The sequence below is a fragment of the Mycteria americana genome, chromosome 1 (assembly GCF_035582795.1).
Source record: "Mycteria americana isolate JAX WOST 10 ecotype Jacksonville Zoo and Gardens chromosome 1, USCA_MyAme_1.0, whole genome shotgun sequence".
Lineage (NCBI taxonomy): Eukaryota > Metazoa > Chordata > Aves > Ciconiiformes > Ciconiidae > Mycteria > Mycteria americana.
Genome location: NC_134365.1, coordinates 27,663,382 through 27,687,357, shown reverse-complemented (window position 1 = coordinate 27,687,357; position 23,976 = coordinate 27,663,382). Strand labels below are relative to the sequence as shown.

At 41.7% G+C, this 23,976-nt stretch overlaps 1 protein-coding gene across 3 annotated transcripts in view; it reads right to left on the bottom strand.

Annotated features, from left to right (window-relative positions):
• ANKRD26 (ankyrin repeat domain containing 26) overlaps positions 1 to 21,678 on the bottom strand; it is a 62,514-nt gene extending 40,836 nt beyond the window's left edge. For 2 of the 3 annotated variants that reach the window (XM_075493344.1, XM_075493363.1), the window contains exons 1-13: positions 21,194 to 21,678; positions 16,965 to 17,079; positions 16,546 to 16,719; positions 16,328 to 16,434; positions 15,667 to 15,804; positions 14,741 to 14,889; positions 8,213 to 8,246; positions 8,061 to 8,133; positions 6,737 to 6,797; positions 5,386 to 6,380; positions 4,521 to 4,668; positions 2,858 to 2,919; positions 1,606 to 1,717 (exon numbers count right to left, since the gene is read on the bottom strand). In XM_075493344.1, the coding sequence (XP_075349459.1) occupies positions 1,606 to 1,717; positions 2,858 to 2,919; positions 4,521 to 4,668; positions 5,386 to 6,380; positions 6,737 to 6,797; positions 8,061 to 8,133; positions 8,213 to 8,246; positions 14,741 to 14,889; positions 15,667 to 15,804; positions 16,328 to 16,434; positions 16,546 to 16,719; positions 16,965 to 17,079; positions 21,194 to 21,396 (2,371 nt within the window). In that variant the 5' untranslated portion in view covers positions 21,397 to 21,678. Of the gene's footprint in view, positions 1 to 1,605; positions 1,718 to 2,857; positions 2,920 to 4,520; positions 4,669 to 5,385; positions 6,381 to 6,736; positions 6,798 to 8,060; positions 8,165 to 8,212; positions 8,247 to 14,740; positions 14,890 to 15,666; positions 15,805 to 16,327; positions 16,435 to 16,545; positions 16,720 to 16,964; positions 17,080 to 21,193 lie in introns of all 3 variants that reach the window. The other variant, XM_075493353.1, reaches the window with a different exon arrangement.
• Positions 21,679 to 23,976: the final 2,298 nt, after the last annotated feature.

The window sequence follows — 23,976 nt, the reverse complement described above, 5'->3', positions numbered from 1 at the left end:
AATTGAAGGTATCTTTTACTCCATTCAACATCAGTAGTTTCTACAACTTAGTATTAGTTGCAAGCATTATTTCATCAAGAGCACGATACCTAACATTCAATTTACCTCACCATACAGCATTTGTATTAGTATACAAGAAATGGCCAATGCACACTTCCCATCGTGCACCTTGGATTTAAAAAAATAATAATCACAAAACTAGGGCAATTCATGTGAAGCAATAAGGTCATGCTCGTTAACAGAACAAGATCAAAATATTTAGTCCTTTTGAGGAGTTGAATCCTGCTTTCTAAAAGGATTATTTCAAAAGCCAAAGCTGGTCTGCTGTAATGAATGATTGTAAAACAGTCCAACAGCACTATGACTGTGATTATCCTACAAGTGTTACATGTTGAGGAGTATTTTCCTTTCTGTTGATGGGACAGAGAAAGCATGGGTGCAGACACAGAAACCTCATACACATGTCCTTCAGTGAGGTAAAAATCAAGCTAATTCTCAACAGATTGTTCTGGTTTAGCTTGCAAGGAAACAAAAGAAACAAATGTTGGTTGATTGTAATTTCCATTTATAGCACAGTTCAAAAGACTTTTTTTTTTTTTTAAATTTTTGTCCAACATTAAATCATTTCCAAACACACACAATCTACTGGCCCACCTATATTTCTCAATTCCTCTGCTTTAGTCATCTTACAATTTGAGTCCTCTCATGAAAGAAGTATATGAAATGTTATTAAGAATGGCTCCACAGCAAAATTTCTATATTAAAAAAAAAATTATTAAAAAACAAACAGTATTTTATTTCCGTAAACTTGGCAGTCTAGCAGTATGGACATACCTTAGAAAGATTACCATAATAACCTTCTACCCCATTTTCACACTGATTTTAAACTTATCTTAGTAGAATCATACAAAGCAGACTTCCATGACAACTACTCAACAAGTAGATTTACAAGCTCCCAGGAGCTTGTAAAGTTTTGCTTCCAGCTTACTAAACTAAAACTGGATTAGCTTCTTCAGCTAATGTACCTATACTACAAGCAGGATTGACAAACCATTTATTAAAGGAGAAATCCTTCAGAAAAGAGTTCTACCCCAACAGCAAAACTTCCCTGCCATCCCTCGCTCAAGGTGCTTGAGAAACAGTGTTATAAACTACAGGCAGAAACTCTTAGCAACAAAACCTGAACTTTTAGTCACGTTTTAGCTCCTAGGTAAAGCACAACAGAAAGCTATAAAAAAATTAAACTAGGAAAAAAATTGCTTAGCTAGATCATAGCATTCTTCTGCTGCATTATCATCCAACAATGTTTAAACATTCAGACACGTCAGTCCTAAACCACATACACTTTCATCACTATGCAGCAAGAACCTGAATCCAAAAAAATACAAACACGTCCAAAGAACACACATAATGCAAACAAGACAACTTCCTTTACAAACTGGCCAGCAAGCGCTGAGATAACTGGTGTTAATTAACAAATACTAAACACTTCATTGCTATAGCGCACACCCACATCATAACAGCATTCCTAAGACAGACACCGATAAAAGTTCACTTTAGCCTATAAATGCTAACAGACAAACATTTAGTCCACCATGAAGTTACCATTGTCGCGTTCCCCTGAAACAAGCTGTGAGCATGCTCCTTGTCTGTCTGCAGCTGGGAGCAACACACCGGACGATACTTTTCTCGGACTTTCAGAATCCGTCTGTATAATCTAAAACGCATGCATGAGAATTGGTACAAATGCATTTTCAAGTCATTTCTATGCAAAAAGCTCCTGCTAAGCCAGCTTGCGTAGCACGGTATCAAGTATATTAGAGATAAAAAAACCTTTGATAAGACCCTTGGAAAGGGCACATCAAGACATAGTATACTGGAAAAAATCACAGTAATTGTATGTGTTTTCAGATCTTAGGCAATAACCTCACAGCTCATCTAAACTATTCTGTCATGTTGATAAACCTTGACAGAATTGGACAGCCACAAAAGAGAATTAACATGGTAACTCAAGATGTGGGTTGTGAACCAGTAACTGCAGGTCTGTGGTGATGCAATGTTTGTACTGAACTTGTACCTGACATTCAAGTTTGTGCTTATGTTCCCTAGGCATGTATCCTGCAGTGGTGAGCGAACACATCGCTATTCCCAGTTGCAAGGGCGATTTAGGCTGAACAAAGATTAGCAAGGCAAAGCTTACAGAAACTAAGGCTACCTTAAAAAAAAAAAAAAAAAAAAAAAAAAGGAAGAGTTTGTTTTTCCTCACAAGAAAAGCTAGAGGGGGTTAGCTACAGACCTTGCTCATTTTCTTCTAGCCCATTACCACAGACAGAAAGAACTAAAAGTGCAAACACAGCCAGCGTGTGTGGTATCTCTGTTGAACATGACTTTCAAAAAGGGCTGAAGTACACCTACAAAAGGTAGAGAGGATCTATCCAGAAGCAGCTAATCATCTAGGTTGTAGACCCTAAGGGCAACCACTGACCAGGTCAGCAGAATAGAGCTGTATGGTGAAAAAGCAACAGTCCTGCCAGCCCCTGTGAAAAGCTCAGAGTATTTTAAGCAGCAAGAAACTTCACTGCTTCAATACTATACTAGAAACCAAACTCAAAGGCCAGCTGCTATGAGACCCAAGTTATTAGCTTGACCTAACTCCATTCCAACCCTAACTGAACAGCTGGCCTCAAGCAGAAGTATTTCAAGGGCCCCCAGTTACAAACATATCACAGAAGCAGGAAAAGAGGAAATAAGCCTCATCAACAGTAGGGCCCAAGTCAAAAGCAAGCTCTCAAGTGCTTCTGGATCTTACTCCTACCCCCCCCCAAGTGGGAACCCCCGTGTCATTCACAGAAAGTACCTCAGAATCCCAGGGAGATTCAGCATCTTCCTCTTCCTCTGCTCCCACTGCTGGAAGGGCACCTACAAACGAGGTAAGAAGTGAGGCACTGTGTTTATATTTCACTCTGCTTTTCCCCATCAGTCAAGCCCTGCATCCAGAAGATGTGCAGTGATTCTATTGCTGAGGAGAAATGAAGAAGTGCGTGTTATTCAAGGGTTTCTTCACGCCCAGCCACATCATGGTATTTCCTTTACATTACCACCTCCTCTTGCCTCCTTTCCAGCAGAAGATGGCTATGTACAACAGCAGACACAGCTACAAGCAACACCCCACGCACGTTTGGGTAACATTCAGGAAGAAACTCCAGCATGCTGCAGTCCTGCGGTATACAGAATTTAGGTCACCTGCTCTCCAGCCTACAGCTCCAGACTTTGGCATTTACTACCACTTCCCACTGTACAGGAAGTACCGTAGAAACACTATGCAAAACATCCTCACACTAACATCACTTATATCACCAAGAAACGATGCTCCTTTTGTAGTGCTACCAGGAAAGATCTTCCTTGACAGAGAGCTGTTACCCTGCACCTTCCCAGAAGCTAGACACCTAAGCATTGCCATTTAAAAACAGAGTAGAGGTCACAGCTCAAACACTCACCCCAAACACAGAAAAGCCATTTCTACCTCAGGGGGTTAACATCCAAATCTCTTCTCTACCAGACGAACATAAGGCTCAGTCTCAGGGGATTCCTGGCCAGATTAGACTATCGTCATTTCTCTGGTTTAAGCTACTCCATTAGGTAAAACTGATTCAGGATTCACTCATGTGGAGACATGAACACAAAGAAGGGGGAAGGAGCTAGAGAGCAGTGAGGGCACCCACCCCAGAAGAGGGTAACTGATGGTTCCAGCCTGGACTCTGACTACTTACACTATGCCAAACTCATGCTTACAGTAAAATGCATAGAGACAGAAGAGCATGTACAGGCACAACACTTGAGTACAGCAGGTTCTGCCAGGCCCCCTGTGTAGCATTTGATCAGCAGCTATGCATGCTCTGGTAACATCTACCACACCAAGCTACTCTCTGGAGACGGACAATGGAAATGATGCCTTCTTCTGCTCTGAGATCTGAGGTGAGTACCAAAGTGCTCAACTCTGACCGAGCTGGTAATGCTTTCAAGCACACACAAGTGTGGCACTGGAGAGACCTTCTACATTTTAAAACTGGACAAGGTGAGGCACTGGAACAGAACAGCTTTGTCTCAGCTTGACTCAAATCTTTCCCAGGCTTCAGCCAAGAGCAATCACAGCTTTTCAATCCGACAGTATGGACCAGAAAGGGGAATACTACTGTCACAGCCAAGACACTTTAGTCCTCCTTCTCTTTTTCATCTGCACATTTTGTTCAGACCGCTTCAGGGAGAACACAGCAACAAAAGCAAGAATGGCACTTGCTTCATATAGCATCGTTTGGAATCCAATGCCACAATTTCAGTTCTTCAAGAACGAATGAAAAGGAACAAAAGCTGCTTTCCTTCTCTGCTAATGCCCACTAGATTCACAGGCAAGGGAAAAATTTGCTATCTCAGAAGTCAATCACCATTCTAGTTCATTTACTGTGTGCTAATATGTATAGAGGAAGAATTGGGATCAGTATTTACTAACTCATTTCTCTCACCAGCATTGTCTTTTGAAGCATTGTGGACTTGATGGCTATCATTACAAATAGAATTTTTCACACCCTCAACAACTGCAGTTTGTAGCTCTTCACCAGTGTCTTCCTTCTCCTGCTCCTCCTCCTCTTCTTCCTGTTCAGGTGATTCTTCCTAAAAGACATCAAACAAAACAGCTGGAAAGAACAGAAACAAGCATCTTCACCATCCATCGACAACTGGAAAAATACTTTTCTTGTGTAAGACAAAAGGGAAACTCTGTTGAGCTTTGTTTTACAAGACCTTCAGTTTTTCCATGGGAATCTGTATGAGTAGACAGAAATGCCTAATATTTTAAGTCTCACCCCTGGTTCTGCAAAGCCCCTGAGAAGCACTTCCTCATGTCAGTCTAACTCTAGCTTCATTTAAGTTACATCATTCTGGAACACATTCCTTCTTTTCCCCTACTTTGCTCCAAGGAAAAATCACTAGCTTCCTGTTCTCAATCCTATTCAAACTTCTTTTTGTTTCCTCACTTTCAGACATCGCACTATGAATTTTACTAAATGGCAGTAAATCTTCACAGATAAAACCCGTACATACAAATGAGAAAAATTTGATTCCAGAAAAAGTCTACTGCCTATTCTTTTTCCTGCAAAACCACTGTATCCAATAGAAAAAAATTATTGAAAATACTGCCTGATATTATTCTTATACCTAAGAAACTGCTTTGGCTAGGAGTAAGACATTTTCTAATATCAAAAACGGATGATCAAAAGATGGGTATATGTGAAGAATAAGTATTAACAGAAATCCAGTTTACCATTTGTTTCTTACCTATATTACCCTTAGAAAATACCCTTATGATTTGAAGCATCCCCATATACTTACTTTGGTGCTTGAGTGAAATGCTGCTCTAAAATTTTCTTTGCACCTATTTAAGCGCAAGTTTTCACTTTCTTGTTTCAGTGCTTCGCAGACTTTATCATCTATTTCTTCATATTGCTCTTCTTCAGTGTCTTCATCATCCACACGTTCAAGAACGACAGAGTTCAGTCTTTGACATTCAAGCTTTGGGTTTTTTGCTGCTGACCAAGAATTTTTACCACTTTCAAAGCCATCACCAAAGCTTGACTTTTTCTCCTTAAGACAACTATCTGACAGAGGCTGAGTTATCTCTCTTTTTCTTTCAGAGTCCGCAAAACAGGAGTCAGCATTTCTGTGAAACTTCTCCTGAATCATGCTTTTCCTGTTCCAGCTTTCTTGTGTATCTTGCAAATTATTTAGATTTTGAAAGACAGCTTGTTTTGGTACTGACTTGCAAGATACTTCATTATTCATTACCTTTGGAGACATGGCAGTTGTATTTTCTTGCAACCTTTCATAACACCCAGCTATAAAAGACACAGGAGTATCAACAGATTCCTCCACCTTTTCATGAAATTCTTTACTTATTTTATGATCAACACCACAGACATCTCCAGTTCCACACTGAGCTTCCCCTTCATACTTAGTGTTACTAAAATACTCTAATTTCTGATTAATTTCCCCTTTAGATTCTGTTTTCGCCCCCTGTTCCTCCTCCAGTACGTCATTAGATTGAGTTTCTTCATCTTCCAGATCTTCCTCCTCCTTTTCATCTTGAGTAAGATCTTCATCCTCCTCTTCTTCTTCCTCCTCATAATCTTCATCATCATCTCCATTGTTATTTTCATCATCCTCCTCCTCCTCCAATTCTTCTTCCTCCAGGTTGCTTGCATCTGAGACATCTTGATTCAACAATTCTCCACATTCTCCTTTGTTCAACTTTGCATCTGACAGGGTTCTTTGTTTGAGGCTTTTCTTTGGTGACTTAGGACTTCCAATTCTAGAACCATCACCATCATCTTAAAGCACAAGAAAATGAAAAATGCATGTGAACAAAAGGAGTTCTGTAGATAGCAACAGGCATGTTACCAGATTAATGCACAGGAGAGGAGTCATCTGGGAATGTCTGGAAAAGGAGCCACGTGAAGGATGGGCAGGATGGAGGAAGGACTTGACCAGGGACAAAGGCTTAGAAGGGGATTAATATCTTCAATTTAACAATATGACTTATTTTTTTCTGAAATGAGTAAGTGCTGTGTTTTCAAAATGCTACTTTTCTCACTTACTGTAGCAAAGAAAAATTTATGAAAAAACCTACTTAGCAAGTCTACTTTTATACACCAGTATATCATGCAATCTTTTTCAAATAGCTTACTGTTTTTCCTGAACTGCTGGGAAGCATTCATTAACAGTGTCAAGTTTGGCTTCTGCAGCTTCTGCAAATAAAGATTTATTTAAGCAAGAACATTTTCTTTTTAAACAGTAACAGCAGCAAATCCTTTGTTCACATCAAATCTTGAACAGTAAATATCATCAGGCTGTCCTTTTGATAGTGCTCAGGTGCTGGCTCCATCCTATAGTTCTAACTACACAAACACTCTTCACATATGCAATTCAGTAAGTATTTCAACCCAAAACACTGTGCAGGCACCCTTCTGCAAATTGTTTCCAAAACTATGTTTACATGCGTAACAGTTCTAAAAATCTGTTTTTAATATTTGTAATACTTAAGTAAAATTCATCTATATTTAAGATTGCAGTTTCAGGATGCTTACTTGCAAATGTGCACAATGCAAGTAACTGTTAAGATCCCTAGACTTAATGCATAAATTAGTCCCTGCTAGTACACTTACTAAAATATCCCTACATTTAAAAATCATGCCAGAAAAATGCATCATTTCTATTTAAATCAGTACAATAAAATGAAATCACGTTAAAATTAAACATGCTTGTATCTCTAGTATTAGAGTGGGTTTAACTACCACACTCAGATTCCTCATCACTGCAGAATCCCAGTGCAACAGAATAGATGCCCCAGATATCACTGCAGAAGTTGATAACCCTTCAGAATATTAGTAAAAACAGTAGGCGTGGGAGCTTGTAGCTGACAAAAAGAATACTACCCGAGCATTCAAAAAAGAGGGAAAACATGCAGTGTGAGATTACATGCAAGCATGGAATGCCATCTCATAGAAGAAAAAAGATGACCCATTTGAGTAACTCATCCATTGAGTGCTCTTGAGGAACCTGACACGGAGGAAAGGAGAACTAGGTGATGAAGGATTTCAGTAGATCTTGATAAATAAGTGCCCTTTTTCTTTATCAGTTAGGATTCTATCACCAAATTTACAGAAAACAACAACAATGTTTGGACAGGAACAGAAAAGGTTATAATAGTAACTTATAAACTTTTAGGGTCTATAAATCTGACTCAAATAAACAAGAACAAAGAAAACAATGTGGTGGTTTATCTCGTCACCTATTGCTCTTTTGCCCCAAACCACAAATCTACTGCATGCTCTGCCACAGCTACAGGTCTTTTAGGAAAAACTCACAGCAGAAGAAAGGCTGTCAGGCCAGAGACTGCTTCTAAGGAGAAAAGAATATTGCCTGGAACTGCAGTTTCTTTCAATCCCAGAGAAAACTTGCCTTCAAATCACTTATTTTTACAGGACATTTCTCCTGTAAAGGCATCATACCTTGGGGGTAAAATCAAGTTCTTCTTCCTCAGAAGTATGCCAACTGTCATCACTCCCCTCCTTCTCAGAGCTTCTTAAAAAGCAAAGCAAAATGAGTACTGTGTCTCTCAAATAATTCCTCAGGTAAGTGTTAGGTATTTTTAAAGTCTCACCTTATTGAATCTCCTTGGGAAAAGTCATCTATTGCTGTTCAAACATTAATTGACATGTTGAAATTAGATTTAGTGTGCTAAAAATTAACCAGTACATATAAACATTTAACATGGACAACTCTACAGGTCATAACAGAATGAAACTTTGGGTAGTCAATTCAACACAAGACAGCATGAATGAATGCATTTCCAAAACAACTGCTTTTTCAAGCCAAACTGAATTAAAAAAAAAGAAAACAAAAAAGACCAAGTTATATCTCCTTTGGACTCTTATACCTAGAAATTTAGGAAACATCTCTAAACTAAAAAAAAAAAAGCATAGCATGAATATGCTATGTTAGTAAACAGTTAACAAAATGGTGGTGGTTTAGCAATACAGTAAGTAAATGAACCTCCTATTACACACACATATAAGTACTCATATTACACACACGAGTACACGACATGGAAAGATTTTACTATTTTATGTAGCATTATGTATAACATTATGCTATATACTACACTGTCTGCTGCTCTACTCAGTAACAGATTATTTTGAAAATATAAAGAAAATAAAAAACCATAATCAAGATCTAAGGCTTATCCTCAGATAGAAGAAGCACCAGCAGTTCTCTACACTGCACCAAAAATGGTATTCAACAGACAAAAGGGGCATAACCAGGGCATTCTATACTATAGTCCAAGCTTTCGTCAGTGTTATGAAGGCAACTTGCACGTAGGATCATAGGATAAATCAGGTCAGAAGGGACCTCAGGAAGTCTCTTAGCCAACCGCCTCCTCAAAGCGGGCTCAGCTATGAGGTCAGATAAGGTTGCTTAAGGCTTTATCCAGTCCGGTCTTGAACACCTCCAAGGAGGAAGACTGTACAACCTCTCTGTTTTACTGTCCTTATCGTGGTGAAGCTTCTCACATCCAGTTAGAAACTCTCTTGTTTGCATTTATGCCTCTTGTATCTGCGCCTCCTATCATGCACCACTGGGAAGCACCTGGCTTTGTCTTCTCCTCATATATACTGGAAGCTGTTGCTAGGTCCCCTTCAAAGAAGCCTCTTCTCTAGGCTGAACTAACCCAGTTTCCTCAGCCTCACCTCAAAGGGCAAGTACTCCCTGATGAGTTTGATGGCCCCCCCACTGAACATGCTCACTGTTGAAAGACCAATCTCTCTTGCACTGAGGGCTCAAAATTATACCCAGGCAGCTGGACACAATCCAGTGAGTGCCAAGCAGGGGTGGACAATCACTTTCCTCAATCTCTTAGCTATACTGCTCTTAATATATACAGCCCACGACACTGTCGACCTTCTCAGTTACCAGGGCACTCTGGTGGCTCATGCTCAGCTCACTCTGCCAAGACCCTCTGGGCCTTCTCAGCAAAGCAGGTCTCCAGACAGGCAGTCCCAACATTTTTTGTATCAAGGGGTTGTTCCTTTCCACATGCAGGACTTGGCATTTGCCTTTGCTGAATTTTGTACAACAGGCCTGACAGTCCATTTCCCCAGCTTGTCAAGGTTCCTCTGAATGGCAGTGCTGCCCTGAAGCGTATCTACTGATCCCCTTAGTTTGGGGCCATTTGCAAACTCGATGAGAGTGCACTCTAGCACATCACTCATGTACTAATCAAATCTGAACTCTAGGAATCCAGCCTGAAGAGTGTTAAAACCTCTCAACTATTAACAACGAAGATGAAATAAAAGTGCTCTTCAATTCCCAAGACAGAAGGGAAAAAACAAATACAACTTCCACATAGTAGCTATTTCAGCATTCTTCAAGTTCTCGACAACTAATTCTTGTTAACTATCATAACAAAATTAAGTTGTTTATAAACAGGACATAGGTGACCTTCCATAAAGTCACATGATGACAACGAAACCAAGGTCTTGGACAAAATCCTTAAAGGAAAAAGAAAACAATGGCATACCATGCCTGAAGACATCTCTCTTCTACTACCAGTAAACCACAAACAAGCATGAAAATTTTGTCTGTCCTAAATACAGGGTTTATGTGGGAACTTCAATGAGTACATCTCCTGACCTGAACAGGGCTTTCAGACAATGAAATACAGTATACATGTTCAGTGTAGACATGTCATGCAGACAAAACCTAGAGGCTGAAACTTCCAGTGTGAGGACAAGCTAAAACTGTTAAAATACCAACAGTCTCTGATTTTTAATGTTTCCTATTACAAACACATAATATTTAAAAATATTAATTAGTTTTACATACTACAGCCTAATCTACCTGCTAACTTCCCAAGCTGAATGAAAACCTGTCTCTTAGAACTGGGTGGATAGGGTGGAGCAATCAGTTATAACTGAAGTCACCTGTCAAGGGTTTATATTTTCAATTACTACAGTAATAATTAATCAAACCAGCTAAGTAAGTTATCTGAATTTTTGCTTTCAATGTATAGTAACTTTAAGCAATGATCATTGTCCTTTAGAAGGCAACAGAGGAAGTTCATGAGCTGGCTTTCAGACAGACCTTGATGCCCTACCATAGAAATGGGATATAGAGAAGCAGTCTCTGGAGACTGCTTGTTTCCACTTTAATTGAAGTCCATTTCCATTTTGGAGCAACAGAAGAACATATTTTAAAAAAATTATTTACTATCACACAGCAATACAAAGCAAACACTCAATTCAATAATAAAGGACTCATGCAAAACATGCAAACAAATAAAAAGTGCCCAAAGCCTGCTCTCAAATCTAATTTATAAAACCAAAACCATCAAAATAGGGTCCCCCAGGATAAAAAACATCATAGATGTGTTAGTATTTGTACATCATACAACATGTTTCATATTTGAAATGCTACTGTACAGAATACCTTTCCTTGATTTTCCTGTTCTTGATGTCTGGTTAGGAGATTGTTGCATTCCTACATCCATTTAGGAAAAGGCATGGAAAGGACAGACGAAACAATGACATCAGAATAAACTGGAATTCCCAGAAGTTTGGAAAACGTAAGCAGCACATCAACAAAGCTATAGCAATGGGAGAATTGTACTGTGATTATCAGCCTACTCTACAGGTGTAAGTGCTAGAAACAAAAACAATCACAATCTACAGAACTCTACTCACAAGGGACAGCGTCAAACAGTGTAACTTAATTTACTTGCTCCATGTAAAATACCCATATTCCAATATTTTGAAATACTGCCACAGATTATCAGAAATTTACTCTACTGCCAACTTTATATTGCCAACTTGACTAGTGCTCATCTAGCACAGACTACAAATGCAATTCCTTCATATTTGTAGAGTGCTTTATACATACAGCACACTTAACTTCCCTCCCTCTAAGCACCCCAAAAATCCTTAGGTGCCAACAACTAAACTTTGGAGATACACTATCCAGAAATTTTGAAAATCTTGGGTCCACCACCATGCAACTTCTAGCCAGTATGGTATTTACACTCACTTAAGTTACATTTTTAGCATGTTTGTTACCCCTCACTAAAAGAGCAACCCAAAAACTTTTTGCCTTAAACCAGCTAACCTTAAAAATTGTGTCAGTTGGTGCCTGATGCAAACACAGGGCCCTCCAACCTCAGTTTGAAGACAAGAGAGTCCTGCTTATATTGATTTGATCATGCTGAACTGTTCACATACAGAAGCTATGCCACCAGCCAGAATGCAGACATGACAAGCAGTCAGAATGCATACCCTGTTCCCCCAGTGCTATTGGGCAGGCCACAACTGGACCAAAATGGGTGCACTGACTGCTGTGAGTGTCATGCATGTGTGTTTTGCATGCGTATGTATGTCTGTGTGTTGTGGAACAGAAGTTTTAGAACATAAATCACTATCCACCTGCTCTACCCATCCTACTTAGTAGAATTTTATATTTTAAGTCAATGAATGGCGTGGTTCTGTTACTGCAGCTACCCGACACCAAATTTCTTTGTGACAAGGCCATAACATTTGTCTCAGAGTAGAAGGGAGTCCTGCTTATATTGATTTTACCACAAATACATGGAATGGATGTGGCAAAAGGACTCCTATCAAAAATATACACTTAAAGAGTTAAGAAAGGACCTCAAGGTGGTTTCTCATCCCTTCTCCATTTCTCAGTTTTCTTAAAAGGTGATACAGGACAACTCTTCCTGTCCTCAGGAGATGTAAATCACAGTGAAGCACTCATTTCTTTTCCAAGAGCTCCATGATGAAAAACCAACAGTTTCTGTAGGGACTCAGGGAAACACTGAAGGAACTATACACTAATATGCAGTGCAGCAGCTAAAAAAAAGCTGCCACTGCAGACATACTAGAAATCTGAATCTTTGCTTCTAGAAAAATTGCATAACTGCTATTTTTTGCCAAAGAAATTCCAACTTCAAATCTAAAAAGTCTGTCACTCAATATGCTAGGGCTGGAAGCCATTCATTTGGAGGTTTTTGCAAACTTGTCTGTGATTAATAAATAGGTTCATGTTCTGACAAAAAGCAAACATTCAAATAAGCATGAGCCAACTTCTTAAATATGCTCAGTTGCTCATTAGAGGAGAGTATTTTGAAGAATGTTCAACAAGTGCAAAAGCAGCAAAGGAATAAGGACAACATTGAAGATCCCAGAAAAATAATACAGAAGAGCAAAAGAAAAGAAAATAATTCCGAAGTGGGTGCTTCTCTGGTCTCTCAAAATCATCCCAGCTTCTCCTCTAACTGAGGCTTCAAAGCCTGTTACTGCAGCATATCAAAGGGACTCTCATGATGCAGGACCTGTGCTTTGTGGGTGCAAGCCAGAGACTGCCAAATTAATGCCAATAAATATTCCCTACATGCTACTAATCTCTCTTGCTCAACACGTTGGGGTCAACTTTTTAAGAATTTGGGCACAAGGAGAAAAGGATTCACACTACTCAGAAGAAAAAAAAGCCTAACTAAAACCAGACTAAGAACAGAGCATACTCTTTCTCCTCCCAAGTCCTTAACCCACATAACATTCTCTTCACACTTACTATGCCTCTTCAAATGAAGATAAGAAGTAAAGATTTCCCATAATATTGGGGACTTATATTACTAGTATTATAATTTTCAAGGAATGCGCAAAAATTATTTGGTTCAAGAACTTATATTTCCCTGAGGGTATGTCAGTTTTGGAATCACACAACAGTATTATTCTTCAAGCCACATATTTTAAAATAACCCAGACCTGTCAGCCATTACGATGTGGTACAACAGAAATTACCTACATGCACAGGAGGCAGTAACAGAGAGTGCTGTTTGGGTGAAAGCAACATTTTGCTGATTAAACTACCTGTGCCGAGCCCTTTCCAAAAGAAAAAAAAAGAACCCCACCAAACAAAAAACCAAAAAAACCCCTTCCTTCAATCTATCAAGAAACTTTACAAATCTCCAACTTAGATCAAAGCAACTGTTCCCAAGTCAAAGGAACAAAGTTTGGCTCTAAATTAAATTCTCTTATCTGGGAAAACCCAATGAGGAAAAATATCCCATGTTTTGCTCATATTTCTTGACATATTTAAAAAAGGAGTAATGAACTGTGTTTGAACATTGTCTACTGCCCTTTTGCCATATAGCTCTGATACAACACCCTTAAAAAACCAGAAAGAATAAAACCTTGCAGTGTAGGACCCAAGATGTAAAGTACAAGACAAAATTTCATTTATATTAAAATACTAATTTTCTAAGATTCCTCTACGGCTATGTGAGCTCGTAAGCATAGACTGGATTTTACAAACTCACTGAAGGAGTTATTGTTTGATCACAAGGCAATTTAATTGTTTTTCCGGATCACAAGGTAATACAGATTTTTTTAAAGTTTATTTCATAAAATTACTGAAAGTGGAAGAAAAGCATTATTTTTATTGTAAATGAAACCATGTCCAAGAAGATACAGTATAGACAGACACTGCATTGTTGTTGCTAACAAAGTTACTCTTCAAAGACAATTTTTCCTAAATACACCTCTACAACACCTACACAGAAACAATTGCAACTGATGCTGAGAAATAAGATGACTCACTAAAAGGAGCTTGGTGCAGGTGAAACTATTAATATAAAAACAAAGACACACAAACTCAGCGGAAATCAACAAGACGTGTATGTTCCTGCTAACTCATCTGTTGCTTCCCAGCTATAGAAAGATGAACAACTACTCAGGCTGAACCTACTGCTTTTGCAATTTGATTTTCACTATCTCAATGGCCATCTATAGGTAAAAGTACACATCTGAAAAACAAAAACACTCTGGTCTAGTTCCTTCCCTGTCCCCCTTCTCTCTCTCTCTCTACAGGAAAACCTATATAGATGGGCAATCTGACAGGCAGAAGGCAACAAACCTATAAGGGGACATGTAGCACACAAATCACAGCTGTCTTCGCAGCCTGACAAGAAGTGCCTCCAACTAGCAACAAATAAGCACATTCACAAAACTTCTTGTGCTACTCCATCTGATGCCTCCGCTAAAGTCAATGGTGAACACAATAAGCTTTAACAATACAAACCACCTAAAGAAAAGGCCATAGTGATTTTCCTCATGAGCTCCTCCATGGTTATGGAACCTACCTCCTCTGTCCACAGCAGGTGCACCCAACGTAAAGCCAGCAGCTCCTGCCCGGTGAGGCGTGCTAAGTACCATGATGCCTTGTGCACCACCTGCAGAAGCTTCTCCCGTGTTTTCCCAGTCTGTGTATTCTGCCAGTTGTTTACTAAGACTATATAGAGAAAGAGAGGAAATATGTTTGGTAAAAATAACCACATACTTGCGTATACCATTTCATGGAATAGTTAACAGCCACTTATTATCCATCCTACACATATTCATAGCCGTATGAATTAATATACTCGTATGTATTCTCTAAGGGTAATATACACAGCACTTATTGCATGACTATTACATACTTCAATATTCACTACAGTCATGTTCATTCTATAGATGCATACCTATGAAGTTATTAACTCCTGCTTGGTACATTTTTTTCAGCCTAGCTTTTAAGCACACATAACCACCTTAGAGAAGGAACACCCACAGGTACAAAGCTATGCATGAGAGGAGTAAAACTGCTTAAGATTTTAACCAAAGGGGTATCAGTTAGATCCCCTCTGAAACAAAAGCCTGGTAGTTCCTGGTCGTTGTAGTGGAAGCCAGTAAGGACAATGGTGCTGGTCTGGGGAGAGGGTTTACATGCATTTCAGTTTGCCAAGTTCCACCTCTGGATATCTGTAGGCTACAGACACTTTTTAGAGTTTATATTGGGCAGACAGGAGCTTAGCAACAAAACTTGAAATCTAACAGCGAATTCTGGGTGGAAATTTTCCTCAACTTCCAAATTAACACTAGAAACAGGAATGATACATATCAGAAGACATCACTGAGCACAGCTTCAAGACAGGCCTCAACACGCCATTAAACCTTGGTGCTGTTGCCAAAAATGTTCAAAAGCCACACTGATAACTGACAACTTATTCTAATGATAAACTTAAAAATTTACCTAGAATATCCATGAATAACAGCATAATCCTCAGCTGTCCATCCATTAGTGTCTTTATGGGAAACATCAGCACCATACCGAAGAAGAACTTTTATCAAATTAAGCTCCCCACCAGAAGCAGCAGTCATAAGTGGGGTTCTGAAACATCCAAAATATGATATGAAATAGATCATTTTACACACACACTGTAATTATTTTTATTCCTATTTGCTCTCCAAAAAAGTATTTTCCCCATTACTTTAAAATGAATGAAAGAAAAAGCAGTTTTCATTAAGTATTAAGAGCAGCAATAAAACGGGACACGGAGTCAAAACAATTAAATGTTCACTCTTCAGACAAAGCTTTCACGTAGACAATACTTACATACAAACTACTGCTATGCAGGAGGGAGTTTTCCAAACTGAGGCAATGCTGCTGAGCTAAAGGCATGTTTCCTACCAGAAGGGCCACCACAGACAACACCTTCTTGCAATCCTCAATGTGAAAAGCATCCACTGAGGTATGACAGCAGCCAAGCACAGACCTGCTTTCACAAGTCACACAGAAATAGCTCCTTCTGTGTGGCTCCTTGTTTTCTTTCAGAGCTCATTCCCATGCCCCTCATCAATCCAACCTAAAGAATACTAGAGACACCCATGCAGAGTTTTGACAAACCTCTCACCTTTCACACTGATCTCGAGCATGCACATCAGCTCCTTTTTTAAGGAGAAACTCTACCATCTCTTCATGATGTTCGGAGACAGCAAGAGTAAGTGGGGTATATCCCTCCTGAAAGGACAGATAAATAAATCAAGTTAAAAATCAAAGTAAAAAAACCCTTCAAGAGAAATATTAATGCAACTTTTGGAAAGAAATTCCTCAACAAATATAAAAATGTACCTTATTCTGGGCATCAATATTGGCATTATGCTCAAGTAACAGCCCTGCTACAGATGTATTAGGAGATAGGACAGCAAAGTGAAGGGCAGTGTTGCCGTCAGCATCTGCCAGATTTGGATCAGCACCATGCTCTAGCAGAACAGCCACACACTTTTCTTGCTGGCACTGTACTGCCTGGGAACAACACAAAAAAAAGGAAACACTTCCAGCATTTACATTTCACTCCGTTACAATTCCCCCAGCTTCCCAATGCTGGAAAATAAGAGCACCTTCAAAGATTAGCTAACATACGCCTAGTCCATGCTGATTACAATATGCATGTTTCTACACAGGTCTGTGTAAAGAATCCTGCACGATACATGCCATTTAGTGCATAATCAATAAGCCTCACTTGCAAGAACATAACATATTCCACATACCTTCATCAGTGGCGATCTGTTATCATTGTCAAAAAGATTTAGCTTACACTTGTTTTCTACTAGATATGTAACGACATCCACATGGCCATTTGCACAAGCAAGATGCAGAGGTGTCCTAAAAATTAAATATATTAAATTAGCACAGACAGACAACTAAAGAAATCATTTCAGGCTGAGATAAATGGATATGGCCATAAGTTTCACTTTGCAAAAAGCAAGCTTAAGGAAAGATTTCTCATTCCATTACCAGTAACAGCAGTTGCACACCAAATGCCTGAGGCTGGCTAGCAAAAACCCTCCACAGTGTCTGCTTAGTAAGGTGACATTTCCTTCACTGTAGAACTGAATCTGCACAAAAAGATTCCTGTGCCCAGGCATTGGCCTCCAGCCGGACTACACACATGCCACAGCAACAGAGACCAAAGCTTGGGAATCTGAGGACTATGGCAAGTAAACCTCTAAGTTCTATGATCATACACGTGCGAGAAGTGTATCAGAGATGTAGGAGATGGGTTTTATAGTAAGAATATTAGTGCTTCCCTGCACTTTGAGAACTTCTGCTTTTTCTGTAGCTTGGTTACTACTGCAGCAAACACAAGAACACACTTGTACTAAAGCACCTCTGACAACATGTAGCAAAGCAGACAGCATAACACTGTAATCCTGCCTATGGGAAAGTAATATTTGACCTTCCTGACATGTATAACTATCATAGTCATAAAAAGCCTACTACAGAGGAAGTCCTCTCCAAGGAGGGAATACTGTGTTTCCACAACACATGACAAGCATAAGAAACTTTTTTCTTCAAGTTAACGCCTTGCCAGAAAGAAAAGGTCTCCTTCGAACCATGGAACACCTTAGGTCTGATGTCAATTAATCAGCCTACTTGTACCCAAAGACACAATCACCCAGAAAGTCCTTGCATGTGTTTCCCTCTAAATCACAGGCACAAAGCAGTACAAGATTTGCTCTGTGCAGAAGACAACATGCCTGCTGCTCTGCAAGACACCTGTCCCAAGAGAGCAGGAGACAAGCTAGAAAACACCTTCCTCCCTTGAAGGTGATGCAATAAAAATCTTGCGGTTCCTCAAGAACCGAGGGGGATGCCAGCACTAGTTTTGAACAGCATCGCTGTGGGTAGGTTCTTCTCTGTATTTAGGAAAGTTCAACTAACCTTGCAATTGTTTTGGTACCTTGCTGAGAGACAGGAGAGCAATGGCTTACTGGCTAGGTGGGAATGGAAAGGGAGAGGTACATAAATGCAGTGGCATGTGGTGCAGAAACACAGCAATTTGTAATGCAGATACTTCACGTTACAGGGCAGCTGATGAGCCTCCTCCATGGCAACAAGGATTGAGGACAAGAAAAACACACAAAACTTCAAATAACTTGTAATGTCTTGCTACAGACAGGGAACAGACTGAAGCATCAATGGAAGAGTCCCTCAAGAGCAACTATCACCACTTTTTGAGACACTCCCATGTAAGTATGCTGGATGCTTCATCTCTGAAGAAATCACTGACTGAGATTATCTGAAAGCTAACCAAAACTGGTTATGAAGGAACCCATGATCATCTAAAAGCTGCTACTACCAAGCACTAGGAAACATGACAAACCTGAAAAAGTCACTATCAGCTTTGCAAACAGAAAAGCCTTCAGAAAACCTGCGGACTCGCTGCCCTCCTCAACCAAGCCTCTCAGTCTGCCAACAGGAAAGGCGATGGCTCTGCTTGGAGCAAGGCCCGCTGAGCTCCACAGAAGATCCACTTCAGGGCACAGGCTGGCAGAGAACATCAGTGTTCACACCTGCCTGTATCCGCAAGAGGCCTCCAGTAACACCAAAGCTGTTCTGCAACCTATCCCTGGGGACCCTGCCCAGACTCTGCTTCTCCTGCTGCTGCCATCCTACACTGATCACCCACGGGGTAGAAGAGAACTCCTGATGCCTGAGCAGCTGCAAAACAACCCCACTGGGAGACCACAGGGAAACAGCAGGTTGGCAGCACACACTTCCAACAGCACTTGAGCCGCACAACCCAGCAGCTACAAGCTAAGCAATGAAAAGCTTGAGAGTTCACTCTGACAGGCAGCTGACAGGGTAAATCTCTCTTAGCGATTAGCTTTGACCAGGATTCATGACTAGCTGGCATCGTGCCTACAGTGCTTCCAACTCTGTGGTGAGTTTTGCCCATCTCTTTCAGCAAGGCTGAAGGCTTTGCTAGACCACCTCTGAAAAGCTGCCTGCTCCTCACTGATGCTGTTCCAAGCACATTTTTTGGGAGGTCCTGTGGGCTACAGGACCACTTTATGGAAGGAGCCTGTAGGTGTGATACTTGCCACACCCCTGATGCAGGATTTTGCTTTTGGAAATCCTGAGCAGAACTGAGATATTCATATGAACAATGCACACATTTTAGCCATTACTACCCACGATTCCTATTCTTTACATCTATTTCCAATGATGTCAACTCTTCCAGTTCCTGGAGGACACGATGAAGCTCTGAAACGCAATTGCATGTGGTGGTCACTCATGACACATATCACACCCACAAGCACTATGAGGGCATAGGTGGGCCTGCAACCCTCATGGCTGGTATAGTGAACAGGGGCTGCAGCAAGCGGGCAGACTCTGTCCACTGAATTCCTCTCAGGTAAGCTTTCCAGCAGCTTTTCAGCACTGGGCATTGTCATGCCAAAACCATCACAGTGCTCTATCGTACATACACTGCCGTGTCTCTCTCTTTTTTTTTTTTTTTTTTTTTTTACAGTGTGTTACTTTATTTGCCCAGTTATAACACTGATAATAGCATGACACACAGAAGGAAACCCTTCCAGAGGAAACAAAGCTTTCTAGACAAGATGAACTTAAAATGCAAAATCTAGCCAAATTTCATACCAGGGTCTGCTAAGACCTGATGACTGACTGAATCAGCCACAGTGAAAGAGAAGGTAGTAAGAAGAAAACAGAGAAATATTCAGCAGCTATTTCCATAAATGTCATTGGGCACCTTGACTCAGGTAGCTGGAATATGCACAAAATGCACTCAATCCACCTTAAACTGCATCCCCCATCTCCAGCTGCAAAAACAAATACTGACTGGCAACACTCAAGCACACAACCCACATTACTGAAGTGCACGCTCACCGTGCTCTTCCTTGCTTCTATAAATCTAGGTGTTTTTAGGTATTTTCAGGGCAATAAGCTAGCTAGCTAGCAAGTGTCCAGTCTTCAGGACAGACAGCCTAGGAAGCTACGCTACTCTGATAAAACCAGTGTGTCTTCAGGATATCATGAAGGTTTTGAGTCTGAGTCTTTTCAGAAAAGGCATTAAAGGGTTGACACATACAAGACCCAAAAACTACAGCTGATTCCCATGTGCTTATGATGGATCACCAGGAGCTATGCTGCAGGCCAGGGCTTCTCCTTAAGATATAATTGCCAAGTACTTGCTTTGCCTGACTGAAAGCCCCACACAATAACACCTGCCAGAAGCAGCAGTCACTTCTCCTGCAAGTCACTGCCCAGATGTTCCAATCCAAGGTACTGATTAGCTGTGCTAAAGCCTCAGAGCAAACTACTAAGTAACAGCCACCTAAAATCAGGCTGTTGCTTTGCCTGCCACATCACAGTCACAAAAGGCACATCAGGCAACTGTGCATGTAGCATCAATATACCACACGTTTATTCTGCACTATAACTCTTTCCTAACTGCAGTGCCTATCTCTCCTTAAGTTACTCCCTGTTAAGGCAGCGCAGCTTTCTCGGCTTAACTACTAAACCTGCACGCTGAGCCCTCAAAGATGCACAGAGATGAATGCGATTGCACTTTGACTTCAAAGCGTAGCTGGAGAATGGCCGTGAGGCTCCTTCTGCAACCCACCTTTGTCAGGCTGCTGCCAGCTCCCCTCCACTCCTGCGCCCCCAGGCAAGGAAATACGAATCCGGGAATGTGGGCACTAAGGAAGCCGGGGCAAACAGGGTAAGGCGACAGTTGGATACTAGGCCGAATTCAAGGGTTTCTGGCAGCACAAGCCTGATTCCCACACCCAGCCGAGGGCTGAGCTCGGCTGCCGTGCCAGCTCTCCCGCTCCTCGCAGAGACGCAGCCGTTCGCCCCCAGCGCCACTGAGCTGCCGGGGGCTGCAGCTGCGGCCCAGGGCTCCTGGCGCTGCCGGGACTCCCCACCGCGCCCCAGCGCCCGCCCGGCGCTGCTGCCCGCCTTGCCTTACCGCTCCGCCTTGTCCCGCCCGTCGACGCCGTACTTCTTCAGTCCCTGCCGCACCTGGACCAGGTCGCCGCTGGCGGCCGCGCGGTGCAGCTTGCCCAGGTCCTTCTGCCGGAGTTCGTAGGCACCAGCGGAGCAGGGCAGGGAAGCACTGCCGGACGGCGGCTGCCCCTTCCTCTTCCTCCCGAACCCGAAAAGCCTCTTCATCCTGCGGGGGGGACGCGGGCACGGTCCCGCGTCAGGGGAGCGACGGCGGGAGGCACCCGGCGGGCTGTGTCGGGCCCCGGGCAGGGACAGGGACAGGGGCAGGGGCAGGGGCAGGGGAGCCCCCAGCAGCAGCCTCAGCCCGGTGCGGCTGTTGCAGAGCGAACCGGCGGCAGGCCGGAGGCCCGAGGGCAGGGGCACACTCGCCCGCTGACAGCGGCAGCCCCCAGGGCCACCGCCTCCCTCCCACACGACAGCGGGCCCCGCGCAGGCGCGGTTGGACGGCGACGGGAGGGTAACGGCCCGCTCCGCCCGCCGCGCGGGGAGCGCGGGCGGGTCCGCGCATGCGCGGCCTCGGGAGGGTCGGAGGTGTTGGCGGGGTGCTTAGATATCAAACGGGATGGCGGCATACGTGTCTTTAAGGTCAATTCCTGGTCTGCCCGTGTGAGTTGTTTATCAGGGGTGACAAACGGTGAGTGATGTCGTTTTCTCCCCCTCAGGCGTCAGGCTGCGACGACGGGTCTGGAGAGGGAGGCGTCTGGATGCGGCTCTGTCGAGCGTGGTGGGGGCAGTGACAGGCCTGGCGTGCCCCGGCGGGTGAGCGGGGCGATGGTGCACCTCACGGAGTACTCGGGGATCGCTGCTGTGAAGCCCACGGGGGCGTTGATGTACCTGGCAGTACCAGTTCCCCGCTGTCCCGCGGCAGGGTCTGTGCTGTGAGTGCACGGGGTGGCTCGGCCTAGTTTGCTTTAAAAGCAAACTGCGCAAACTGAGAAAGCGCATTTAGTGCAGAAGAAGAAAATCCCATAAAGGAGTTACGGACAAAATAATTCTCTGACGAAATTCACGTCACGGTTTATTTAGCAGTACTGCTTGAGTGCTGTTATCAGGCTTGGGTGAATGGATGCCAAAGGAACAAAGAGCAAGGATTAATATAATAGGAAATGTGATGGAGGGGGACTTCGGACATCATCTAGTTACATGCCTTACCCACAACAGAATCAGAAAGTTACTTTCCAGTAAATGTGGCTGACTTGGCACCGCCACAAAAGAATACAAACATGCACGCACACTGATTGTACGAAAACATGGTACAGAGAAATCAAAAGACAGGTCACGCCTTTGGTATAGATAAGTTGGGAGTCATTCTCAATATTGTCCTGTTACAGTGATGCCACTAGGTAGTTCAGAGTGGTGAAACCTTACTATAAGATACCATATGATTTTGGGGTAATGTCATAGTTACAGCATACCCTGGATTATTTGGCTAATGGAACACGTGCCAGAACACTTCTTCCTATCTTTAGGAACTTCTTGCATATGAATTTTGAAAAATGGCAAACAAAACATAATTAAAGCAGAAGGATGCATTTCATTATGATTAGCAGTGAAAATATTTATTGCAACAGAATAGGAATATAGTGCCACTTTTTAGGGAGAAGATTCATCCCTTTGAAATATTTTCTTCTCCTTCATCACTAATAATGGTACAGCTATTAAAACCTTCTTTTTCCTTTCCAGAATGAGCCTTCACAGCTTTACCAAGCCTGTTTGCTTCTGGCAGTGTTCACTTGTACCAAAGTGGCTGATGTACAGTCACTTTCATTAACTGATTCTCAGTGTCTTAGAAGTGTTCTGTTGTTTCAGACCTGATCTCTAGAAGGAAGAGCTAAAATAATAATTTAGAAAAAGATGGGAAAAAACCTTTTCCTGAAACCACAGTTAAGTAAATTCAGTTTGCAAAACCTAAATTCTATGAGTATTGGGAAATGGCTATGAGTAGCCATTTTGAGAGTATCTCTGTAATCAGTCTGACCATTTAATGGAGAAGTGGAGAGCAAAATGCATTTTTTAATTGGGTATATTTGGATTTTTCCCAGAAATCTTAGAAGAAAGGTAGGATTTTATTTACAAGATGGCAATATAGAGTAAACACAATCCATCTCTACACTCTTTCCAGGAGGAACTATTTCTTCTCAAGTCCTTCTTCAAGTGGACACATGCTCAGCCACAAAAACTTTTGGTTTTTACAGGTCCAACTCCCCAACGAAGACCAGGAGACCCTGCAGTCCCTGTCAAATGTCAAACATTTCAGAATGGCATCAATAAAAAACTCTGTGATTAGAGAGTCAGCTTTAGTTGGTAGGGACATTGGTAGCTGGTTGGGCTGAAATTTAGTTTCATGCTTTGAAGATAAGAGGGTGCTGATGGGGCCTGTGGATATAGTCATATGGGCACAACAGGAACTGTTCCTTCATTATTAGCCAAAAAAGATGTAAAATGAATAGCTAGAAACTATCACTAAACCAATTATCAGCTGTTTCTATTCATTTTTGCCAGCTTTTTGATCTTTGTTCATACTATTTCTTTAATATTTTTGGCTCGTGGGTGCTGTTGAACATACCCAAATTTCTGTTTTTAGTTTGAATCCATTCCTATTTTGAATTTTTTTGATAGTTGTTTTTTTGTTTGGTTTTTTTTGTGTTTTTTTTTTTTTTTAAGATGTTGGTATTTCCTAATGTGTTGCTTTCTCCTTTCAATGTGTTCTGCGTAGCTTATCTGCAGCTTTCTCACAGTACCATC